Here is a 21,584-nt window from a genome sequence, read left to right as displayed (position 1 = left end):
TGGGGTGTGTGCCAGAGATTGTGTTTTTGGGTGTAAACTAAATGTCACCTGCCAGGTCTCGTAAACATACAGATTTAGTAAAATGAAGGAAGTCCAGAGCTATTAATTCCATAACTGCTCTGATGTTTGCTGTAATCTGCATCAGAATTGCTGGTTTTCGCTAGTATGGCAAAATCTGCGTCCAAGCTCATTCTTTCTCCGTTCATGGGTCAAATACATTAGTAGATGCATTCATATCAGAGCTACTTATTATCAAGTGCGAGAAACTGTCGCTACAAAATTGATTTAACGTTTTTTTTTCTGATATGGAAGTCGCAATTGGTGGCAGACATCGCAAAATTCACCAAATTCATTTTGTTACGTTTGTGGATATTTCGCTGGTATAGTAAACACAATTCAAATAAGATAGTGAAAGAAACCAAATGATGGACAGGTTATATAGACTTCATATTGGGATGCCTAGAGGCTGGACTCCAAGAAGTAATATGTGATTCTCAACCTTTTTGACCTGACGACATCCCTGAAAGGTAAAATAGCACTGCGTGAATTAAGACATGAATACAGCTGACTCGAAGACCACAAGCCTGACTGTGGTCCGCTGTAATTGTCTTTTTTGAATATTTGTGCCAACTCGCAATGTTCAAAATAAAGCATCTGTCTGTCTGCAAGATTTGGGGAGATGAATAAAACACTAAGGTTATTCTCAACTGGCATCCGATTGTGGTCGCATATAACCTAAACTACCCTCTATATCTCTCAACCACCCAGTCGTATGGTACGTGATCGCAACTCGAAGCTTCAGACAAATTAGTAATGATACCGCATGATTTCACGTGTTTAAAAGAAATTTATAACATTACAAAGGTATAATTAACGCAAGTTAAAAGAAATACAATGAAAAGAACAAAATTAAGAAATAATCTCTAGGTTAAGAAAAAGCAATCATCGTCTGGAGCGAGAATCCGTACACCTGGCGGTGGTAGAACCGAATTCAGTCACGCCGCAAGTGCAGTCCTGCACGGAAACAGCATTGACTCCTCGACTGACCTCAGTACCGACCAGATCCCATGCATCCTGCAATGAAATACATGTATATGTTGACGCTACTTGAGATAAAGTCCACAAGTTCATTTTACCCGTCCAATAACGTTGGAATTCCACATGGATCCTCTGGTCAAATCAGTCAATGGCAAGCACTGGTCCAAGAAGGAAACTTTGAGTGCACTTCTGGGATAGCTGGTAGATTTCGAGAAGATGTTGTCTTGATTGAAACCATAAACCTGCAATATAGCGTCGTCATGAGTTGGGCAAAGTGAGACCATGGATAACGCGACGACAAAATACACTGAGGTGCGTAATTCATAAGTCACGAACGATGACGCTATGGCGAAAACGAGTCCAAGTCCAGTATCGGTATGATGTTTATGTTGCGCGTATAGAAACACGACAATACAATCATCCGCAAAAAAATAAAAAATCTACTAGTCAAGTATATCAAAGTTATGAAGTCACGTACATAACGATTTATGACGCAAAATAATTAGCAACCTCAAATTTAGAGACATTGCAAAATATCAAATTTTGAAAATCGAAAACCCCACCTTTTTGGAACTTCGTCCAGCCCGAATGTTCTTTTGACGCAAATGATGCAGAACAATGCCTTGGTCAACAAGACGTTGTTGCACAGTGGCAAGAGAAAGCTGTCGAGGAATAAAATTAATGATAATAATTGTATTAAAAAGGACCGATGTTATTATTTTTAACGTTACCTTGCTTTCCGCAGAGCATTCGTCACATGTCATCAGGACAATGGTTCTAGAAGCTCCAGCTCTCAGTGGCATTTGGGATGCATAGGAGATAGCTTCCAATACGTCTGAAGTCGTGCTTGTCTTGGCCCCCTGTCTCAGTGCGTTAACGATCTTTCTCTCTTCCTCCTAAATAACGTGGCATTTGCTATCGATTTCAATGTAACCTTTACCATTTTATGAGCTTACACGTCGCAGTCTGCCGGCACTCGCTTCAACAAAGATTTCGTTTCCGAAAGTCACAGTGTGCGGTTCGGCAAGGCCATCAGGACCGCCGAATGCAACGACACCATAGTTGATTGATCCAATTGATTCCGATTCGGCCAAGGCAGAGTGAATTCCACCCACCATTTTCTTATAGTCCTTCTTTCCGAATCTGCATCGTAGAAATCACCATAACAACTTCTCTCCGTAATGATAGAAGCGTAGAATTACCTCAAGCAGTTGGCCCGTTCAATCACGAAGATAACATCAGCCCCAGTGACGGAAACTTGACTGGTCTCCACGAATGGGTTTCCAGACACAGCGTTGCATTTGTTGCATGCGGCAGGCGCGGCGAGGAACACTCCTTGTAATGCACAACGTCTAGCGTATGACGCGTAGGCTCTGCACACTCCATTCTGTGAAAACCGTGTATTATATATATGTTTCGCCCGCTAAGAACGAACGAAATGTACCTGAGAGGAAGGTCTGCTGCAGGTGTCTTTGGTGCACGTAAGTTGGTACGGTTTTGGATCTTCAAGTTCGAAGCACGCGGCGAAAGGCGATCTTTCGTTTTCGAAAAGGAAACTGCACTGTTCGTTGCTGACCATGTCACATCTTTGCATGTCGTTGTTACCAGAGCACAGCACTGATTGCGAAACCTACGAAGCTCAGAATTAGCATTCCGCGTACACGCGAAAGCAAAGACTAAACCATCTACTTACCATCCAAGATTGAGCCAATTCTTCTGAGTTTCTGATAATCACGTTACCCTGTCCGGTGAAGTCGTCGGATGGTTCGTTGTTGAAAGTTCCCAACATACCGGAAACTTGTCCGAAGTAGAACGGTGAGATGTCAATCGTGCAGAGTTCAGATACGAAGTTGCAGGTGACAACCAAACCGTAGCTGGTCCTGACCGAGACAACCTCTCCAGTTCTCTTAACGATCACCTGAAACACATATGTCAGCTCTGACTAATTCGTTTAATGCAATATGATATGATTAATAATATTAATCGTTGTCTCTTGATGCATTGGCCGAGATAAATAACTGCAATATCAAATGTTTTAGAGCAATACCAATCATGCAACGGAAATGAACACCAACTCACGTTATTGTATTCCGTTGGTATAACGACGCTTCTGTCTCTCTCGTCTGTGACGCTGTAATCGGCCTTCAGGTTGATGGTCTCTTCGCCTTCGACCGGGTCCATCGTGGTGATCGTGATTACCGGTATCGGTTCGAATGTAACGTAGACCTTGAAGTCGTGGTATTTCGTATCGTGTACAAGCAAGTGCTTGCTGCTGCAGCTGCTTCTGTAACTGTATCGCTTGCCGTCGAACGTTCTGATGTGACGGAATCCGGATAGTTCAGCGTGTCCCTAAAAATACGCAAGAAATCATTGTTATTAAACTGTACTACTCAAAACCTGTGAGTGTACATTGTACATACCTTGAACGGCGGCAGGATCTCGTCAAAAGGCATGTTCAAGATGGCCTTGATTCTGTTGTAGATCTTGAGAGCGGCGTCCAAAACTTTCATTTTGCTTCTGATTTCATCGGCGAATGCGCTCTGAGTGATCCAGAGTTCAATGTCGGACCAGGTGGGTGGCGATAGCGTGTCTCTCAACTGAGAATGTAAATAGGAAATTTGTGCACAAATTATTTCGTTTGATATCTCATAAAACTTACCTGGAAGGTCAACGGAATGGTGAAGACAACCTTGTTTTCGGTGACATCCATGAATTTGGCGAGAGCGGGTTGCGACGCGCGCAACAGAGCTTCCATGTTCTTATCCAAGCCAAATACGAATTTGCTTACGCCTTCTTCGACGAGTTCCAAGAACAGCTCTCCAGCGTGGAATTTGTGCAACGCCAAAACCACAGGCTGTAGCATCGGTTCGATTTCCGTGTAAATTTCGTTGGAGATGTCGGTGAGCATAGAATTCTTCAAATCGATCCATGGCTTGTTGATGACCTTGATCAACCTTTTCACTGCGGTGTTAAGGTATTCGACAAGCAAAACGAGTCCTGATCCGGATGTTCTTTCGGTAGTGCTGAAGATGTCTTTAGAATCGGTCTCTACTGTCGTCAAGAAATCAAGGATCTGGCTCTTCCAAACTCTTACAGTTTGAATGGCTTCATTTCGTCGCCCGTCAATCACAGATTGAATCATATCGGAACCTTCCACGAAGTTGTTAAAGCTCTCCAACACCTCGATTACAGCGTCAGCAATCACGGTGACCTTATCCTTCATTTCAGCGACAGATGATCCCAGAGCAATGGTGAGGTATTTGTTCAGGCCTTTGTTGATTTCGATTTCAAGTTGAATATTTTCCTGATCGACGATCTTACCAGTAACAGCGAGCACCTGGTCGACCACAATGTTGCGGCGTTTTGTGACAATGCTGAAGGAGAACGGCTCGGATTCAGATCCAGCCAAGAAGTGGAGAGTGTACGGCGTGTCTCTCACTTTGATTCCAAGCACCAATTCGAATCCGCTTTCGTCATTCGTGTAATATGCAATCGGTTTCATTTTTGGTAGGACGTGTTTCCTCTTCAAAGTTTCGTACACTCTCTTAACAGCAGGGACAATGCTACCCAAGTTAATCGTGACCACGATGGGTTCCTGACCAGCTGGAGTAAACGTCACCTTGATCTGAGATCTTTCTTTCATGTATTTGATGTTGATTACATGATCGATGCCGACCGGGGGAATCTTGCATGAGACAGTCATTCCATTTAGCAGGTCGACCGTCAAGCCCAATTTTGCGTCCATGCCTGGTGTTTCGGCGGGGGACCTCTTCAAAGCAACGTAGCCATCGAATAGCACAGACTCTTGGTTCAATGTCCAGGATGTTTTTGCAACGGTGGGGTGTTGTAGGAAGCTAGAGGTAACGGTGACGGCTACTGTGGTGGTTTTGCCTTCTACATCCATGCTCACTTCAAGACCGTTGTTTTCTGGCAGACTGTAACTGCTACTGAACGCCGCAGGCAAGTTGAGATTGTTCACTGCTCGGAAGCTGCTTGGTTCCATGGTGTATTTAGATGTAAATCTGAATTCTTCCTCGTTTTTGGAATATGTGTACACATATCTTCTGGTAGTCTCGCTGGAAACTCTGTCGTATGTCGAAGACCAAGTGTCTACATTATATTTGAAGGTGTTAACCGAGCTGACATGATGATCAGAGTACGTCATATCCGATGAAAGCAGCAGTGCAGGGGTCATCAAGTCTTCGTATGGTTGTCTCCAGTCGAATAGGAAAGTCAGGCCTTCCTCGGAGAGGATGAATTTCTTTCGCAATGTAACAAGCTCTTCTTCGTTACTGACGATCTTCCAGTCGCTGTCATACAGGAATCCGCCGACATTCATAACGCCAGTGGTGACGAAACTCTTAGGGATGTATTCGTTGTCGTAGGTATGGTCAATGCTGACTGTGAGGTCGAGGGCTGGTGTTCCCATAACTGCGGTTCCGTCCAGATTGAATGTCTTTTCATTGTGATCGATGTCAAGAGTAAATGTAACAGTTCCATCATCGGCGACGTGGGCATTTACCGAAACATTGAGGTGCTTGCAGATACTGTCAGAGATGGTTTGTCTCCAACCGGACTGCATGTACATACCAGTTTTAGCCATTTTGTAGTGTTCATCCATGAAGAAAACTTCTTCCCCGTTCTTCGTTACCTTGTGTACGCTTTCAATGGTGTTCTGTCCACGGACCACGTGACCGGCATACTCCGAGCTGACCTTTCCTTCGGTGCCAACATACTGCAGTTTCGAGTCGACTTTCACGCCTTCGGCGAGTTGGACGTCAATCGTGTAGTTCATTTCTGGCGTGCACCATTGCTCGATCGGATGTTTCCAACTCATATGTCCTGTGAAGCCAGTGTCTGACATTTGGTAGCCGTCTTTGAAGCTAGCGATAACTGCGTCGTCGCTCTCAACCTTCCAGTCCATTTCATATTCGGCGAGAGAGAATGATACCTTCCCGGTGGTCTTGAAGTGCTGGGGTAAATATTTCCAGTCGCCGGTGTGTCTTACGTCGGAGGAAACGTCCACGGTGACACCCGAAAGTGTTACGGTTGAAGTTTCTGTGAGTCCCGCTGGGATATGTTTCGTGAATGGTTGTTTCCAGCTCACCATGTGACTCACTTGCGACGCGGTGTAAGAGAAAGTTTCATGGTATGTCGCGACCTCTTGGCTGTTCTCTACCAAACTCATCTCTGCCTCGAAGCCTGTTTCTTCCCAACTGAAGGAACCGGTTACAGTGAAGTTCCCGAAGGCGCAATATGTCTGCGCCACTTCCATCGCATTCTTGAAGGATCCTGATTCGTGCTGCCATTTCTCTGAAACTTCGATGTACCGGCCGTTGCCTTCTGAGAAACCAGCGTTGACCACGGTCCATTCGTTTTCTTCGTGATATCCGAAATTGACGATCATAGTATTAGGTTGGAAGAAGGGCTGCACGAGCTTATATTCATAAGCTGTATTAGCACCCAATGTTAATACTTCTGAAGTGGCAATCTTCTTTTCACCGTTCCAAGAAAGTGATGTGTGTGCTTCATAAGCGAGAAGAGAAACCCTTCTAGAGACGCTGTATTCGATGGAATTGACGGGGTATGATTCAGGAATTGCACCAGACAGTATCATTGATTCATTTGAAGAGTGGAATTTCAAAGAATAATCGTTATAACGAGTTTCCAACATCCACTTGAATGGTTTGGCGTGAAGTTCTAGGGTGGTGTTGAATTCGAATGCCAAACTGGTGCAGTTACAACTTGCTACAATGGCACCGGTTGTATCCCAGATTCCTTTGTCGTTCAAGTAGGCGAAGACATCAGAGTAAAATCCCCGGTTTGACGCATTGTCCATCATTGAAATTTCGATTTCAGATTTTCCATGAATCGGTTCGAAGAATTGGATCTTCACACTGGCAGACGTGTCAATCTCAAATGGAACAATTTTGATCGTGCCCGATGCTTTGTGGGCTGGGTGTGTGCTGTATTCTCCGGAAACTGCAAAAATCTCTTCGTTGTTGAAGGTATATGTAGCTTGGATTGAACGTGGTTGAATGTCGAATGACACGAGGGATTGGCCAACTTCGGTGTTCAATGTTAGCGAATACTGCGCTAGATCAACTCCAACCGAAACTTCCCTAGGCACGTATGTCAGTGCATCGATATTGTGGTTGAATACGAATTGTTCCTTGGCATCTCTATCCACCAAGAGACTCAACCCCGTGTCATCTTTAGCCATTCTCAGATTGAAGTTATCTCCGGTGGCAATGGCCATTTCAACAGATGTGCTGTCTTCTCCCAGTCCCCATTCGCCACTGATTCTGGCAGGGTTAGTCCATTTCAATGAACCTGCCACTTTAGCGTTGTTGACGGAGAAAATTGGGAAGTTCACGGTGACATTCATTGCGACGCTGTCGTCAAGGTATGAGCCAGTGATTTCAAAGTCGTGTCGCGGGATGACAGTCGAGGCCGCGTCGGTTTCTTCGTAGAAGTATCCGGAGCTGGTGAAGGTCTGTTCAGCAAGTGAGAAAGAGCCCGAGAATTTTCCAGAATAGTTGATTTTATTTGACGATCCGAATGTTTCAGGTCTCACACCAGTAGTGACAATTTCAATTGTGGTCGGGGCGTTTCTTTGGACGATAAAGTTGTTCGAATATGTCTGCTCGCCAAACGCCAGCTCGACAGCAGTGTTGACGAGGTTGCCTTCGGTTTGTCCGCAAGTCGATACGGAAGTGAACTCCACGGTCTTAGGATAGCCCGAAGTTTCTAAAGCATCGATGTTGTGAGATGTAGTAAACCGGTAGGTGTTTTCCTCCTTAGCGCTCTTAGCCTTCAGGAAAAAGTCATCGCTGGAAATGATGGTGCTAAATCCCTTTTGGGAACCGGCAATGGAGATGGTTTCGAACGACACGTCAATGACTGGGGAGAGTTCCTTTTCGTTGTACTGGAAAACGCTCTCAACGTGGAAGCTGTTATCTACCACTCGCATGTTATTGATCTCCAGTTTTATATTTGATGGCATTCCGGCGGCATTCAAAATCTCTGTATTTTGACGAAGAGCCAATGCGTATCTCGGGCAGTCACTCGTGAATTGGAGGCTACCTTCTGCCTCATTTATATCGTAAGAGACGGTGTAGTCAGTAGACGTTACTACATATTTGAACACAGAGCTGGTTGGCAGTTTGGTCGGAAGGTGCTTGTTCAAATTGTGGTCGACCTTGAACTTCCATACTTTGCGAGAAGATTGGCCTGGAGTAGATAGGACAACGTTCAAGTATCTTCGTTTCGGTCCCATTTGGAATCTGGTCTCCATTGTGTAGTCACTGCCGTCTTTCGCAACTTTCAACGAGTAGCTGTCTGGGATTTGCGATTGATGGCGTCTTCGCAGTCTCCAACTGCTGCTGGCTTCTTCGAAAAGTTTCTGGTCTACCTTGATAATGAACTCGCTCTCTGTGACGGAGGAGTGTAGTTTCAGATATCTTTCACCGGTGCTGGCAGTGTAATACATCGAGGCGTTAAGGTCTTTTCCGTTGGACAGAATGTCCACAGACGCTCTGAACGGTGGCAAGTATCCCTGCATCTGATCGAAGTCGTGCGCAAAAGTAGTTTCGAATATCCATTGATCAAGGTCGTAGTTGACAGTCCAGGAAATCGCTTTGCTAACACCTGCACTTGTGAAGGTGGCTGAATATGACATGGATGATTCAGTCACCAGTTTGTTGGCAACGAAATCAGTGCTCATCGGGATGTAGTCAACAATGTCGTCGATGTTATGGGTCACGTGAACTTGAATTTGATTTTCTTGTTGTACGTTGTATGTGACACGCACTGACACTCCAGAAGTCAAAAATATGGTACCTGTAGATTCTCCGAAGGTATACCCGACTTCATACCCGAACGATTCCGGCATGTATTCGCAAATGGCCTGTGTAAAAGCGACCCGTTGATTTCCAGTATCTCGTCCTAGATTGCTGCTGACGCTGGAATCCAGAAGATTTGTTTCTCCCTTTATGAGGTTATCGGTTACGCTGATGCTGGTCTCCTGCTTATTGAAAACAAACTGATGCTTGAAAGCGTAGTCGTCAACATTCACATCGATCGAGTGGGACATGATTGGTTCCTCTGCAGTGTTTGTCACGAGAACGCTGGTCGATTGGGGTAACACATCAACGAAATTCTGCCTTGCCGTGAATCCGTTGTCGCTTACTTGGATTACAAACTCTTGTTCTCCAACCGTGACGGTCAGTTCAGGAGGTGTTATTCTGTACTGAATTAAAACATCCTGCGGAATCGGCAGCATGGTCAGCGTGTGATGGAATCTGTACTCGATCAAGTCACCGTTTGCTATTCTGTTCATTCTCAGTTCTGAATTTCCGTCTCCGGATTCGACAGACACGACAATGTTGTCGATTTCCATTGAATCCATCGACACCTTGAGCGATTTTGGGATAGGAACAATTTCATCAAAATCATTGCTGAACGAGACGGAAAGCGGCGATTTCGTAGCAGACACGCCTACACTGCCGTGCTGTGTCGGGGACGTGTATTCGGAAGTTACGCTGACTTCATCGACAGACATCATCAATTTGGTGGCCAGAGTCTCTTCGTTTCTGGACGCGATAAGCTGGTAGCCGCCGTCAACTTCTTCCAATGTAAGCCCACCCGTTGCTGACATCAAGTCGGTCATAGTTTGACTGAAAGTGTACTTGAACTGCTTTTCTTCATACCAAACAAAGTGAATGTTGTGCTTGTACTCTTTTCCGTTATATTGCAGCGCGATGAATCCGTCTAGTTTACCGGGAAGAAGATTGCCATCCAATACGATTCCAGCATTTTGGAAGTCAACCATTTCAAATCCACTAGTGATTTTACCATCCATATGCAAACCAGTGTCGTTCATGTTATAGATCAAATTGGCGTCTGCAATTCTGGACTTGCCATCGGCTGTGACATTGACGGTAACGCCGTAATTGCTGTCCGACTGCGTGACAGTCACTGAAACGGTGATGTGTTTTGGCAGAGCGCAGTCCTGGTCATGCTTCATTTCGAATGTCGCCGACGTGGGACCGTAAGATGATGTGACTTCAAAGTAGTACGGAGAATCCTCTGTCCCTTCTACTTTCACATTCACGGTGTTTTCATCAGCGCTCCATGTTAGCCGGCGTTCCATAAGGAAGGACCCTGCAGAACATTCCTTGGCAACGTGGAAAAATACTTCATTAATGCTCAAAACATCAAGACTTCCACTGGCAGAGAATTTCATGCCGTTCCATTTCATATCCGTCGAGGCCATAGTTTTCATTAGTGTATCTGCTTGTGTCATGTCGTAACCCAATTCAATATCGAATTTATTCTCTTGGCTGACAATGGCCGATGTAAATGTGAAAACCGATTCCGCCATGTTGTAATTGATTTCAATCGACAATGGTTGGCTGTGGTCTGTGACAAGGAGCATGGCGTTGTTCGGCAGTCCGTTGACGAGTTTAAATTCCCCGTCTCTTGTTCCCCAGGCGTAAGTCGCGGTGATTGAGCTGGTGTCGAAAGTTGTATCAATCTCCATATCGATCGGGAACACCGATGATAGCCATTCCATATGGTGGTTTGCAGTTACTTTAAAGCCGTTCTGGGGTAAGGTGTACTCCATTGATGCCAATATTTCATCGCCAGATGCAATCTTGAAGTTGCCCTCTTCGATCGCAAGATTGTAGGTGGCAACAATCTGTTGCGGGATCAACTCACAAATGGTCTGTGTAATTTCCAATCTCTGTGGCGAATATGTCACAGAAACCTTGTTGGTCGTTTCATCGATTGTTACTTTATGGACCATGCTATATTCGCTATCGTCGGCAGTGATAACTTGTTCCTCCTTGCGGGTATGCGGTATGCTGTCGAAGATGGTTTCTTTCACGACATATTCATGTTTCAATGTGTCTGGAGTAATAGTAACAGTGGAATTCGCAACCACGACGGCCTCTTCGTTCATCAGCACTCCAAGGTGAAATTGAGCCTTTCCTGTTTGCGTCACCATCATGAAGTTGGTGGGATTCTCAGAGAATCTGTTCAATCCGGATATCGTCAGTTTAATTGGAGTTTCATCCACCATCATATTGCTGACGAAGTTAAACTCGTCATCCAGAATCTCTCCTTGAAGATCAATAGTAGCGTTTTTAGGCAACCCACTCACTCCGTCGCTGTTCAAGTTGAACGTGCGTTTGCCGTCAGTGATAATGCTCTCAAACTGAAGTGACTTCTCGCCACGAGATACCATTAAAGCCTGGGTCTGTACCATGCCCTCCGTGCTCTGTGATACTGCCAACCTGTTGGGAACGTAAAGGTATTGAAGCAGTTCGGAGTTGTGAGAGAATGTCATCACAAATCTATCGCTGGTCGCTTGATCGAGGCTGAAATCCAGAACGGTATCGCCAAGTTTCCCTTTGAAGGTAGCTACCGATTTTTTGTTGGCCACCTTCCACGAAAAGGACTCGGGCAAAGCACCGAGTAAATTGTTGTCCATCTTGAATTGGTGGAGTTTCGGCCATCTGTTTCGGTACATGAGGTCAAAGGTTTCCTTATCAACGGTGGTGTAGAACCTGAAGCCATCATCTAACGGTCGGAACAGCACCTTGGCGCTTCTTGGCGCAAGCTCATTCAACATTGGCATTTCATTGGTCCAAGTAGATGTTATTACATTTTCTTCAGAGGAAAGCTCCCATTTAGATTCGTGATCGGCGTTGTCTGAAAGTATCAGCACCGCTCCGGTTTCTGTCAAACCAACTGAAAAGTGCAGTGGGTCGATCTCTGCCATGTACGTTTGATCAAGAGTCCCTTGTACGCCGTTCTCCGCATTTTCAACATGAAAGTTGATTTTCTTGCTCTTGTTATGATGGATCACATCGAAACGGTAGCCGTTCTCGTCATTCGCACTGACGGAAGTGTAAAAGTCCAGACCTTCCGTGAGTGGAAGGGATTCGTGTGCATTTGCCATTACGGTGACGTTGCCAAATCTGTTTCCATTGTCCATTGTCTTGAACGCGATGTCTGTCGAAAAGATGGGCGCTTCGTCTTGCGTGAGTTGGACATAGGACTCTAATTGTCTCGGCATGGCCAGCTCGTACCCGTACTTCAAGGTAATGGTGCGCTGATGAACGTCATGCTGCGTGACAGCCACAGATGAGTGTCTTCCGTTATAAGATTTTGTGGTACGGAAAACGGCACCAACTGACACGATCGCGTCTTTCAAAAACTCGATGGAAGCTGAGTTTCCTTGAGGGATAGTACCGATAACAATGTCGAGGCCTCTGGATTCGTACCCGGCTACTTGGATTAAGTTCTTGCTATAGTATTCTCCTTCGTTAGCGATATTCTCCGATGTGATGAGCAAAATCTCATTATCGGAACCTTTCACAAGTTGGAATCGGGCAGTCTTGTTGCTCGGGAGATTGACAACGACGGCCTTCTGCACGAATTGCAATTCGCCGGTTGTTCCCATGCTCAAACTCGACTCCATGTTGTAAATGTTCTTCGAAAATTCGTTTAGGCTGCTGGACATGGTCCACTTTCCGAAAGTCGTTTCGTAGATTTCGGCCGCAAAGTTTTGACTGATGAGCTGTGTTTCAGGCCCGTTGCTGCCCCACATGAATTTGGCGTATCGCGTTTTATCTCCGGATTTTCCCTCCAAACTCATTGATAGCACTCTGTCGCTATTTACATACGATCCTTTCAATTCTTTGTCGATGTTCATGAACGGCATAGTGCACGCAATCTTTCCGCTCTTAGCTGTAGCTGTGCTGTTGCTGTTGTCGCTAAATTCTTGTCTGAATGTTACTTGATACGGATTTGTTGCTTCCAACATGGATGCTCCAAATGCTACGTTGAGGGTGCTGGCCATGGCATCCTGTGAGAATCCGTGCTCGAGGTTGATTTTGTAATTCAAGCTGGCGAATTGGGTGGAGGAAAGAAGATGATCGATGCTGTATTGCGTGTCGGTTTGCCTCTGGTTGTGGATGCGCTTGTGGTGGAAAGCGATGCTGTAAAGAATGTGATCGACTTGTAATCAACTGCCTATACTTATGATCTTTATGAAATATACAGTGCAACATAACAGTGTACCATACAGTAACTATCTTACTAACACATACCAATTCCCGACGGACGATTATGTTAATTTAGATATGAAGACAGCGGTAGCAAATTGGATATTTACGTTTCTTTGGGATTCGTCCCGACTTTGTAGTTGACACTGAATCCGATGTTGTCCCAATCTGGGTTGAGTTCCATATCGACCAGCCATCTCGAGTTGATGTAAGGCTGCGCTCTCATTTCCACGTCTCCCGAAAAGGACATCTTGCTGGCAGATCCCGTAAGATCGTTCAATGCCGCTGTGATGAAACAAATAAGCCGTTTACGAGTGATATTTTTAGTACCCGCAACAGTTCCTCATATACGCATTAAATTGGATCGAACGGCTCACCTTTGAATACAACAGGTTCCGAGAGGACATTGGTCATTTCAAGAGAAGCGACCATACTCTGTCCTGGTCTGTACACCAAGCCAGCTTCGACATTCTTATTATTTTCAGGCCATATTAAAGCAATTCCGGCGGTAGCAGTCTTCTGTTCATCGCTCTGCGACCATTGGGCATCAGTCTGAAAGACGACAGCATTCTAGCCAGGGAGAAAGAGACCACGCGCTGAATAAAAACATACCTTGAATGAATACGCTTCTCCGTTGATGTTAGCCGAGATTTCAAATGTCTTTGAATCATCAGTAGATATGTAGTAACCTGTTCATAATATATACAAGTGTTAAGAGAAGTGCTGGGCGAGATCTATACTTCGAAGTCGAACCTTGTAATCTGGACACTTCATCTCCGTTATTGATGATCATTGCGATTTGCCTGTCTGGGATATTGTAAGATGCCATAATGATTGCCTTTCGATTTGCCGTGGTTCCCGGAGTATCGAAATCAATTTGAAGCATCAACTGGGAAGGTATCATGGCGCCCTCCTGTACGAAGTTGTCAATTATGTAACAATATTTACACAGTAAAATAAAGTCATGATGTATTACGTCGTATATGGCGCGATTCACCACAGAGGCAGTATATTTGGTTAGACTTGAATCCATCTTTTCCGAATAAGTTGAGATCTCGATTTCTCCCGACGCGGGGAAGATGTATCCGGATGCAGCATTCTACATATAAAATATTCAGTCCCTATATAATTTTCATTGTGGATAATATGTACCTGGTTATCCTGGAAACTATTGGTGTAACACAATCGGTGTCCGAGAAATTCATCAGAGCACAGTTTAGCATCGGTAACGACATCGGTGCTGAAACGTTCTGTGTGATCACCAACAACGTTGAGGAGTTTATGGCTGAAAGCAGGCATCAAGTAAATATCGCGATTAGACATCATAAAGATGAGGTTGTATACTTGAAGTTCATAGCCATGTTTCTGTCAAAAGGACTTTCCAATTCGATTTCGAAGTTCTCTCCGCCATTTTTGAGTGCGACACTCCCACTGATGGAAGTTGAAGTGTAGCCAACGCTCTCGGTGGCAATCCCCGTCTTTCTAGCGTGGGTATCGATGATCATGGATCCAGATACTGTGATTGCAGCTCTGCAGGCAAAACAAACGTGTTCAACATAATTAACTCGGGTAATATGTATGGAGCTTATGTATAGAGCAGGGAACTTGAGTAATGTCTGTCTCCAATCATAAATCACATAGAATTAGTTTCTAATCGAAATACGGCGCTTTACTAAGTTCAGGATTATTTATAAATACCTTGGAGTGAATTTTCCATTGACGGCATATACTCCTGACGACACCTTGGCCAAATTAAGTCTTCCTTGCGCTTGGACATCAAGACTCGAAGATCCTTTGAAGTTCATGTACAGAGGCATACCGATACCAGTTGGCAACGTGTGGGCCGAGTCCAGAAGGAGGGTGTCATCATGATAACTGTACCCTTCATTCTGTTTGAGATAATTCGAAATTAAAATACTTGGATACTGTTGCGGTGCATGGTATTAGAGTAACACAGCGGTGATGAGAAACAAACGGTAGTCTCTTACACTCATAAACTTGGTCATGAAATCGCCCCAGTAATCAGATTCCAGGCTATCTTCAGTTGTCATCATCTCAGTGTTGTAATATGACAATTCTTTACCGAATACTCTCATGAAGCCACTGATATGGGTCTTGCTTGCTGGTGTTTCCCGAGTCTACAAGAATTCAAGATGATAAGTTTTACGTCGAAGGGACAAGGAAGCTCATGTCGTACATTTTTGTGGCGTCTGGTTTCAGAGTCGATCAAGTTTTGACTTTCTTTCCTCTTTTCGGCATTCTTCGGCTCTAGTATGGACTGCAAATAATCTTCAGCCCCTTCGATTCTACCACCAAGCTGAAAAAAGGTATGAATGCTACTCACGTTTCAAGATTAGCCTCAAGGATAAATTTGGAAGCGTTTTTTACATCTAAGTAGGCCTATAACAGTAGGTGGATAATAATATGAGGTCCTAGTCTTATTATGATCAACCCTTACCTCAAAAAGATTGATTGCTTGGCCAAACATGTGGATGGTGACATTGGATGACACAGAGCGTGGAATGAAAGATTTCGGTGACCAGACAATACTTGCATCAGCAGAACCGCCAGAGTTGAAGTTTTCTATTTGACATTATACGCACTTAAATTGAGTAACAATACATATCGAAATGATTCATATCTATACCGGAAAATACAGTGGCTTCGTAGTAGCGTGAATACTTTCTGAAGTCAAGGTCAAACTTCTTGAAGGTGTGAGGCTCGAGCATTTTGCCGAAGAAGATTTTGAGTGGGTCTTGGGATCCCAACATCTCATTGAGATGAGACCAGATGTAGCTTCCCACTGAGGTAGAAGTCACGGATTATCTGTATGCCTCTTCGTGCACTCGTAGACAATATGTACCTTGCATATTTTCCTCTCTCTCAAGAAGTGCCTTTACCTTGACCAAAAGGCTATCGGTAGGGCATTGCATCAAGTTTCTGTAGGCTGCAATCCTCAATTCTGCATCCTCCATGCTGTCTTCAAGAGTCGCAAGCAATCCAGATCTCTAAATTAGGAAAACAATCGATGATGAATAGAGGCTATGTAAAGAAAATGATAATCAAAATCTTACATCAGTGCCACATGACATACGTCTGAACGCATCGATGGCGGCAATTCTGACTTCATGGCTGTTCATCGATTCGGCAATGCAACGCTTCAGAGTTGGGACGGATGTGGTTTGTCCAGCGTTTCCAATAGCTCTCAACGTCAACAAAGTCTGTAATTTGTAAAAAACGAAAACGTTGCTATGTAAGCTTATAGGGAAGGGTAGCAGAATTTGTTACGTACTCTGATCCTGCCTTCAGCGGTGACGCTGTGGCAATTGCTGCCAAGATGCTGCATGATAGCTTCGACTGTCGTACGGATCTCACTGTTGTCCATACAGTTTTCCTCGGAATTCTCACAGTATTGGTGGATCATAGATCCAATGCTGAGGAAAGACTGTTGCGGATAGATGTTGCTCTCAACGATGTCCTGCAAACCAACAAAACTTGGTTACACATATCCCCGCTCCGCAACATACTATCCAACTAGCCTATATACAATACACTCATAGCACATACTCCTCCACTATGTTTGCAAAACACCAATGTTATCGAAAAAATTACCAAAATTGAATGATGGAAGTGATGATGACTCCATGAACGGGCAGGTGAACAGGTGAAATCCCCTCTATTCGGATTTTTATCAAAAATGTATGTAGAAAGATCTACTTACAAGTACAGATGAGATCATTCCTGTTGTTGGTTGCTTGATTAAACCAAAGCCAGCCAGCCAGCGTCTGGCCACATTTTCTTCGATTTCACCACTTCTGATCAAGGTTGATGCGAACGTGACGCAGCCCTCGGTTCCACAAAACGGCAGAGTGTTGGCCAACATCTGACTGCAAGTTCAAAGTACCATCAGTCAACAGCACAATTACACGCCACATGCGATCTTACTGCAAAGGAGTACTGTGTTCAGAGCAGGAGTCCGCATGATCACGCAACTCAATCAATGAATCAGCGTCAAGTTTCCTTACAGCAGATACCAAACTCATGAATTGCTTGCTGACCTGTATTAACAAGAGTTGGACTTAGTACCCTGAATACATGCTGAACGACACGAGTTATTTCCATACAAGGTTGTAGCTTTCTCCGTCCATGTTGGCGCATATTTCCGTAAGAATGCCCTTTGCCTCAGTGGTTTTGTCTTGCATAGATAGGGATGAGGTTTCGGCTTCATTCTCGTATGCCAAACTTGATTTTCTCATGGCAAACTCTTCAGCTGAAATATCAATTTCAAGTTATCAGAATGGGATTTGCGATTTTCAAGTAGGCTATGCAATACCTTCATAAGATCTCGCTGACTGTTGGGACGTGAAAGTGATGATTTGGGTGATTGCTGTTCTAGCACCAGTTTCCTCTGTACTAAATGGTCGGAAAGTGTGTTCTTCGTCGCACCTCACTTCGTGTAAGACATCGGACACAGTCTGCACGCATCCTTGACGACTTTCGATGTAGTTTTGTCGAAGCTATTTGTGCAATGTGCATTGATAAATTAAGTTTCTTGCATTATGTCTAGTAACACCAAATCTTTACACAACAACTTTACCAGAGGATCAGAGTATAATATTCATTTACACTTTTGCAGCATCATATAATATATATGTATAGTTGGTACTCACTGCATTATGTTACAGATATATGTCGTTATAAATCATGTAGACATGGCAGAATTAAACTTACAGAGTCGAATTCGTATGGCATGGACCACGAGAAGAGAAGATGGTCGTTTCTGTTTTCGCATGTGGAATAATCCTTGGTTTTGCGAATCGCAAACCCATAATAGCCCGATTCTTCCACGAAGTAATCTGATTCACATGTCCCGGACACGTCCACCTGTGCAAACAGCGACAATTTACACGAAATATAGAATGAGGGCGGTGTGCAATTGTACCTCTTGCACGCTGCTTGTGGTTTGGTCTGCCGAGCTTTGCAGAGCGGACAAAATACCCTTTTTGAAGTTCACAACCCATGTAGGTTCCTCAGTGGACGAGCAGACTTGCTTGACAACTCCGTTTTCCCATTGAAAGTACAACGGATGGGCCGTCACGGCACGTTGCCAATCACGCTCATCCCGCGTTTCCGGTCTCCGGTTATCAAATCGAACGCCCCGGTTGATCTATAAAAAGCGTTTGAGAATTCCAAAACGATCGCAGTCTTTGCGCACAATGCGCAGTCATATACAAGATCGACGCGTGAAATTGATTTGAATATTCTCACCTGCAGTACTAGATTGCAGTCGGTGCTTGTAATAATTGAAAAATCCGCATTTATTTTTAAATTCGCCGTTTGCTCGTCGGTCGCGGCAGCGTGGAAGCTGCTTCTCACGAACGTCTCGTAGTTGTACGAATATTCGTGATTGTTTTTCGCGAAAAATTTTCTTACGTCATTTGCTGAAACGAAAGGTTGAAGGTATAGGGATGACTGATTCGACGCACCGGCAGAACGTAGACTATACTCACTTTCGCAAGTTCTGGAGCACACTTGTTCAAGTGACCCTGTAAATGCAGGATATATAGATTATGACGTATGTGGGATGCGTGCGGTTTTACAACGAGTCATTCGGTCTTGATTGTACTTAAGCTCAGTTCGGGTCATCTTACTAACTCCCTTAGGCTACTCGAAACTGCCGACCTTGCTCAAATAGGTGGTAGTCATTAAAATGTACACGTCACATGATATATCATTTGAGGGGACATGAAAACATGAACTCAGAAGCCTTCGTTGCCTTCGATAGTACATGCTTTCAAATATGGTTTTGCGACAATCTCGATGGGGCAGCGAAGCACGGGAAACAACTCTAGTGCAGAGCTGGCCACAGCGATTCGAGTAATATACAGGCTACGCAAATCCGAGCCGATTATATTATCAATTGTAGTGATTCGAGTCGTGTGGTGCGAGTGGATTTTCTTCAAATAACGAAATTATGCTCCCGTTGCGAATGAGAATTATTTGCCACTATCAAGTTTCGACACTTTCTTCACAGCGTGAGAACCTTGCAACCAAGGTCGCAACTCAGCATCCAAAACATGTTGGACACGGCTGCGTTTATTCATGGAAACGACAGTTCCGTGAAGCATTGATAGAGCCGTAGAATGGTCGCAAAGCGCTATGAAATAGCCATGGTCAAGAACTACATATTTAATTTCGATATGTCAGTGGAGTCATTTTCGTTGTGTCCAGTAAGTCGATACATACTTGAACTTTATAAAGACACATATATTTAATGCTGGACTCGGAATCGAATCTGCCAAGCAATCGTACGATATCAGACTAAAATAATATGGTTGAAATAATATGCCGTATGGCAATCGAGGAAACATATCGGTATTAACACACTTGAACAACAGATTGGATTCTTTACCATGACAGCGACGCAATATCGGTGTCGATTGATTGGTTGCGGATTGTGCACAAGTCTACCGCGATTACGCTACGCTGCAATCGCACCACCTCGTATGTGAAATTCTCCCCGTGGAATAATGTTGTTGTCAAATCTAACGCATGTTGTATACGAGCAGCTAACCCGATTAGAAATCAACAAGGTACGCCGTGATTCATAATATATACTAGTGATTTATCGAGATCATGAAATGAACAAAAAGCGGGATGAAGACACGGAGAACAACATTCGCTATGCAGTCGTTTACAAATGCTATTGTTATTTGGGATACACTGTGCGAATTAATCGATGAAATTACATATGTGAGCATTCTGAGCAAAGCGATGACGCATGTCATTCAAGCGTAGCAATTGGCCACAAGTTTTCGCGAGTTACAAACACTGTCAGCGTATCGATGCGGTTTTAGATTGTAACATCAAAAGGACTTGCAGCGGTGGAAGAAGTGAGTTGCATGAATGCGGACATTGAATTAAGCCGTATTCAGCCCAGAACAATCATCAGTATCTTACATTAAAAGTTTGCGTTTCTCGTCGACAATGCATTTGCTCTGCGCTAAGCGATCATAAGGTCGCACTGTGTGCCATTACGAAATCGCGAAAGCCCGCTCAAAGTCCATAGGTTGCTCGCTTGAACCAATAAACTAGTTCGGAGGACAAACAATCAATGTGTTAAACAGTACCGCCCTGCGACCCGAGATACGTAATACCCTAAATGTAGCCTACTGCAAAATCGAATACACGATATCGAGTGATAACGTTAGATTTGAACGTATTGCAGTACTGTCAGTGAAACATTCGGGTAAATCCCTTCAGCACTGCGACGCGGCAATCTTGCGCAAAACAAAACTTTAGCGTTATCGGTCAAAGTCCGTTTCGGCGATTTTTGCCCGTAGTTGTAAATAAACCGAACGAGTGGGATCAAAACAAGGTTTCGCTACGCGTACAATATTCGGATTTCCGAAAACAAAATATTGGCGCAAGTCTTTTCCGATATCAGATGCTACTCAAAACAACTATTTTGCGTCAGTCACTCATCAGGTTAATAATTATCAACAAATCAACATTCAGTTGAGCAAACGGACAAAGACAACTTCAAGCTAAGGTCATACTGACGATGCATTATTATAAGTAAGATAAGTTGCATTGATTTCCGATTGGACATACTTCGTCGGTAATTTATCCAAAAGCAACCACGAATGCCGTACCATGTTTTACACAAAAATGTAACAGTAACTATCCCGTTGTCAGCATAAATTTTGAAGAACATCGTTAATACCACGTGAATCGCAGCACGGACTCGCAAATTAGTTGCTATATCGCATTGCTTTCCAATATGATACTTGGAAATACATTGCCTTCCTGTCTGTGCACTTTGTTACTCGTTACGCGATAAAAGCTTTTCGAATTAGATCCACCTAATCGAAAAATTGTCCGGGCGTCTACCGATCTATATATCTTTCGCGATAGTAATAAATGTCAACTCACTTGCGTCTGAATCTGATACTACAAGTAGTAATATAACAGATATGACAAAAGCGTGCCACTCCATATCGACGTTTGATAGCTCGCCGAAATGTCCTGTCCACTAATTGTGTATTGTCTTTATATATGTATCCGGTCCCGGCAAACAGATGCAATCTCTTTCTCTCGGAATCTTGAACTTTCTCCGGCTACGACTGTGTTGCAACACCTCGATATGCTCGTGACAAATGTCGCAACGGGCAAATATCAGACTATGGCTCGACTTCGAACCTTGTTTATGCGCTCCTCCGCGAGAGATATCGTCAAATGTGTTCACTTGTTCATCAACTACTCTCCGAGCGAAATCAAGTTCCGTGATGGGTCAAAGTCCAGGAAGTTGTTCCAGCATTGGTCTGAGCATAAGAACCGTTTGCAAAGACGTCCAAGCTATCCTTCTTTGTTCCTTTTTAGGTGAAAATGGACTTCGGAACCAGATTTATGGCTTTTTTCCTTCGGCGCATCGAGGTTCAGTGCTTTCTTCTAATGACACCGGTATTG

General features: G+C 44.1%; 1 protein-coding gene across 1 annotated transcript; it reads right to left on the bottom strand.

Annotated features, from left to right (window-relative positions):
- Positions 1–827: 827 nt before the first annotated feature.
- LOC145440836 (uncharacterized) lies at positions 828–21,346 on the bottom strand. The gene is made up of 35 exons (XM_080318592.1): positions 21,051–21,346; positions 18,626–18,661; positions 18,384–18,556; positions 18,058–18,282; positions 17,847–17,999; positions 17,449–17,632; positions 17,240–17,385; positions 17,061–17,173; positions 16,837–17,002; positions 16,408–16,593; positions 16,190–16,336; positions 15,979–16,123; positions 15,763–15,918; positions 15,574–15,698; positions 15,313–15,432; positions 15,104–15,253; positions 14,814–15,004; positions 14,460–14,645; positions 14,268–14,400; positions 14,092–14,214; positions 13,869–14,028; positions 13,728–13,804; positions 13,493–13,667; positions 13,226–13,400; positions 3,698–13,049; positions 3,459–3,635; positions 3,118–3,387; positions 2,732–2,956; positions 2,483–2,668; positions 2,241–2,425; positions 1,995–2,181; positions 1,770–1,934; positions 1,602–1,700; positions 1,137–1,280; positions 828–1,074 (listed from the first exon to the last, which is right to left on the bottom strand). Exons 1-35 carry the CDS (start codon positions 21,112–21,114, stop codon positions 943–945), a joined length of 14,631 nt encoding a protein of 4,876 aa, XP_080174718.1. The 5' UTR covers positions 21,115–21,346; the 3' UTR covers positions 828–942.
- Between the last annotated feature and the right edge of the window lie 238 nt (positions 21,347–21,584).

Source organism: Botryllus schlosseri, chromosome 6, assembly GCF_051294905.1.
Source record: "Botryllus schlosseri isolate E-star chromosome 6, Bs_hap1, whole genome shotgun sequence".
NCBI classification, from domain to species: domain Eukaryota; kingdom Metazoa; phylum Chordata; class Ascidiacea; order Stolidobranchia; family Styelidae; genus Botryllus; species Botryllus schlosseri.
This window is presented reverse-complemented; position numbering and strand designations above follow the sequence as displayed.

Bases quoted from the DNA above. Each gene is read 5' to 3' on its own strand.
- LOC145440836 (XM_080318592.1), bottom strand. From the start codon at position 21,114: ATGGAGTGGCACGCTTTTGTCATATCTGTTATATTACTACTTGTAGTA. The intron at 18,283-18,383 runs GTGAGAATATTC...CGCTTTTTATAG, and splicing joins ACTGCAATCTAGTACTGCAG to ATCAACCGGGGCGTTCGATT. The intron at 13,805-13,868 runs GTTCGACTTCGA...TATTATGAACAG, and splicing joins TGAAGTGTCCAGATTACAAG to GTTACTACATATCTACTGAT.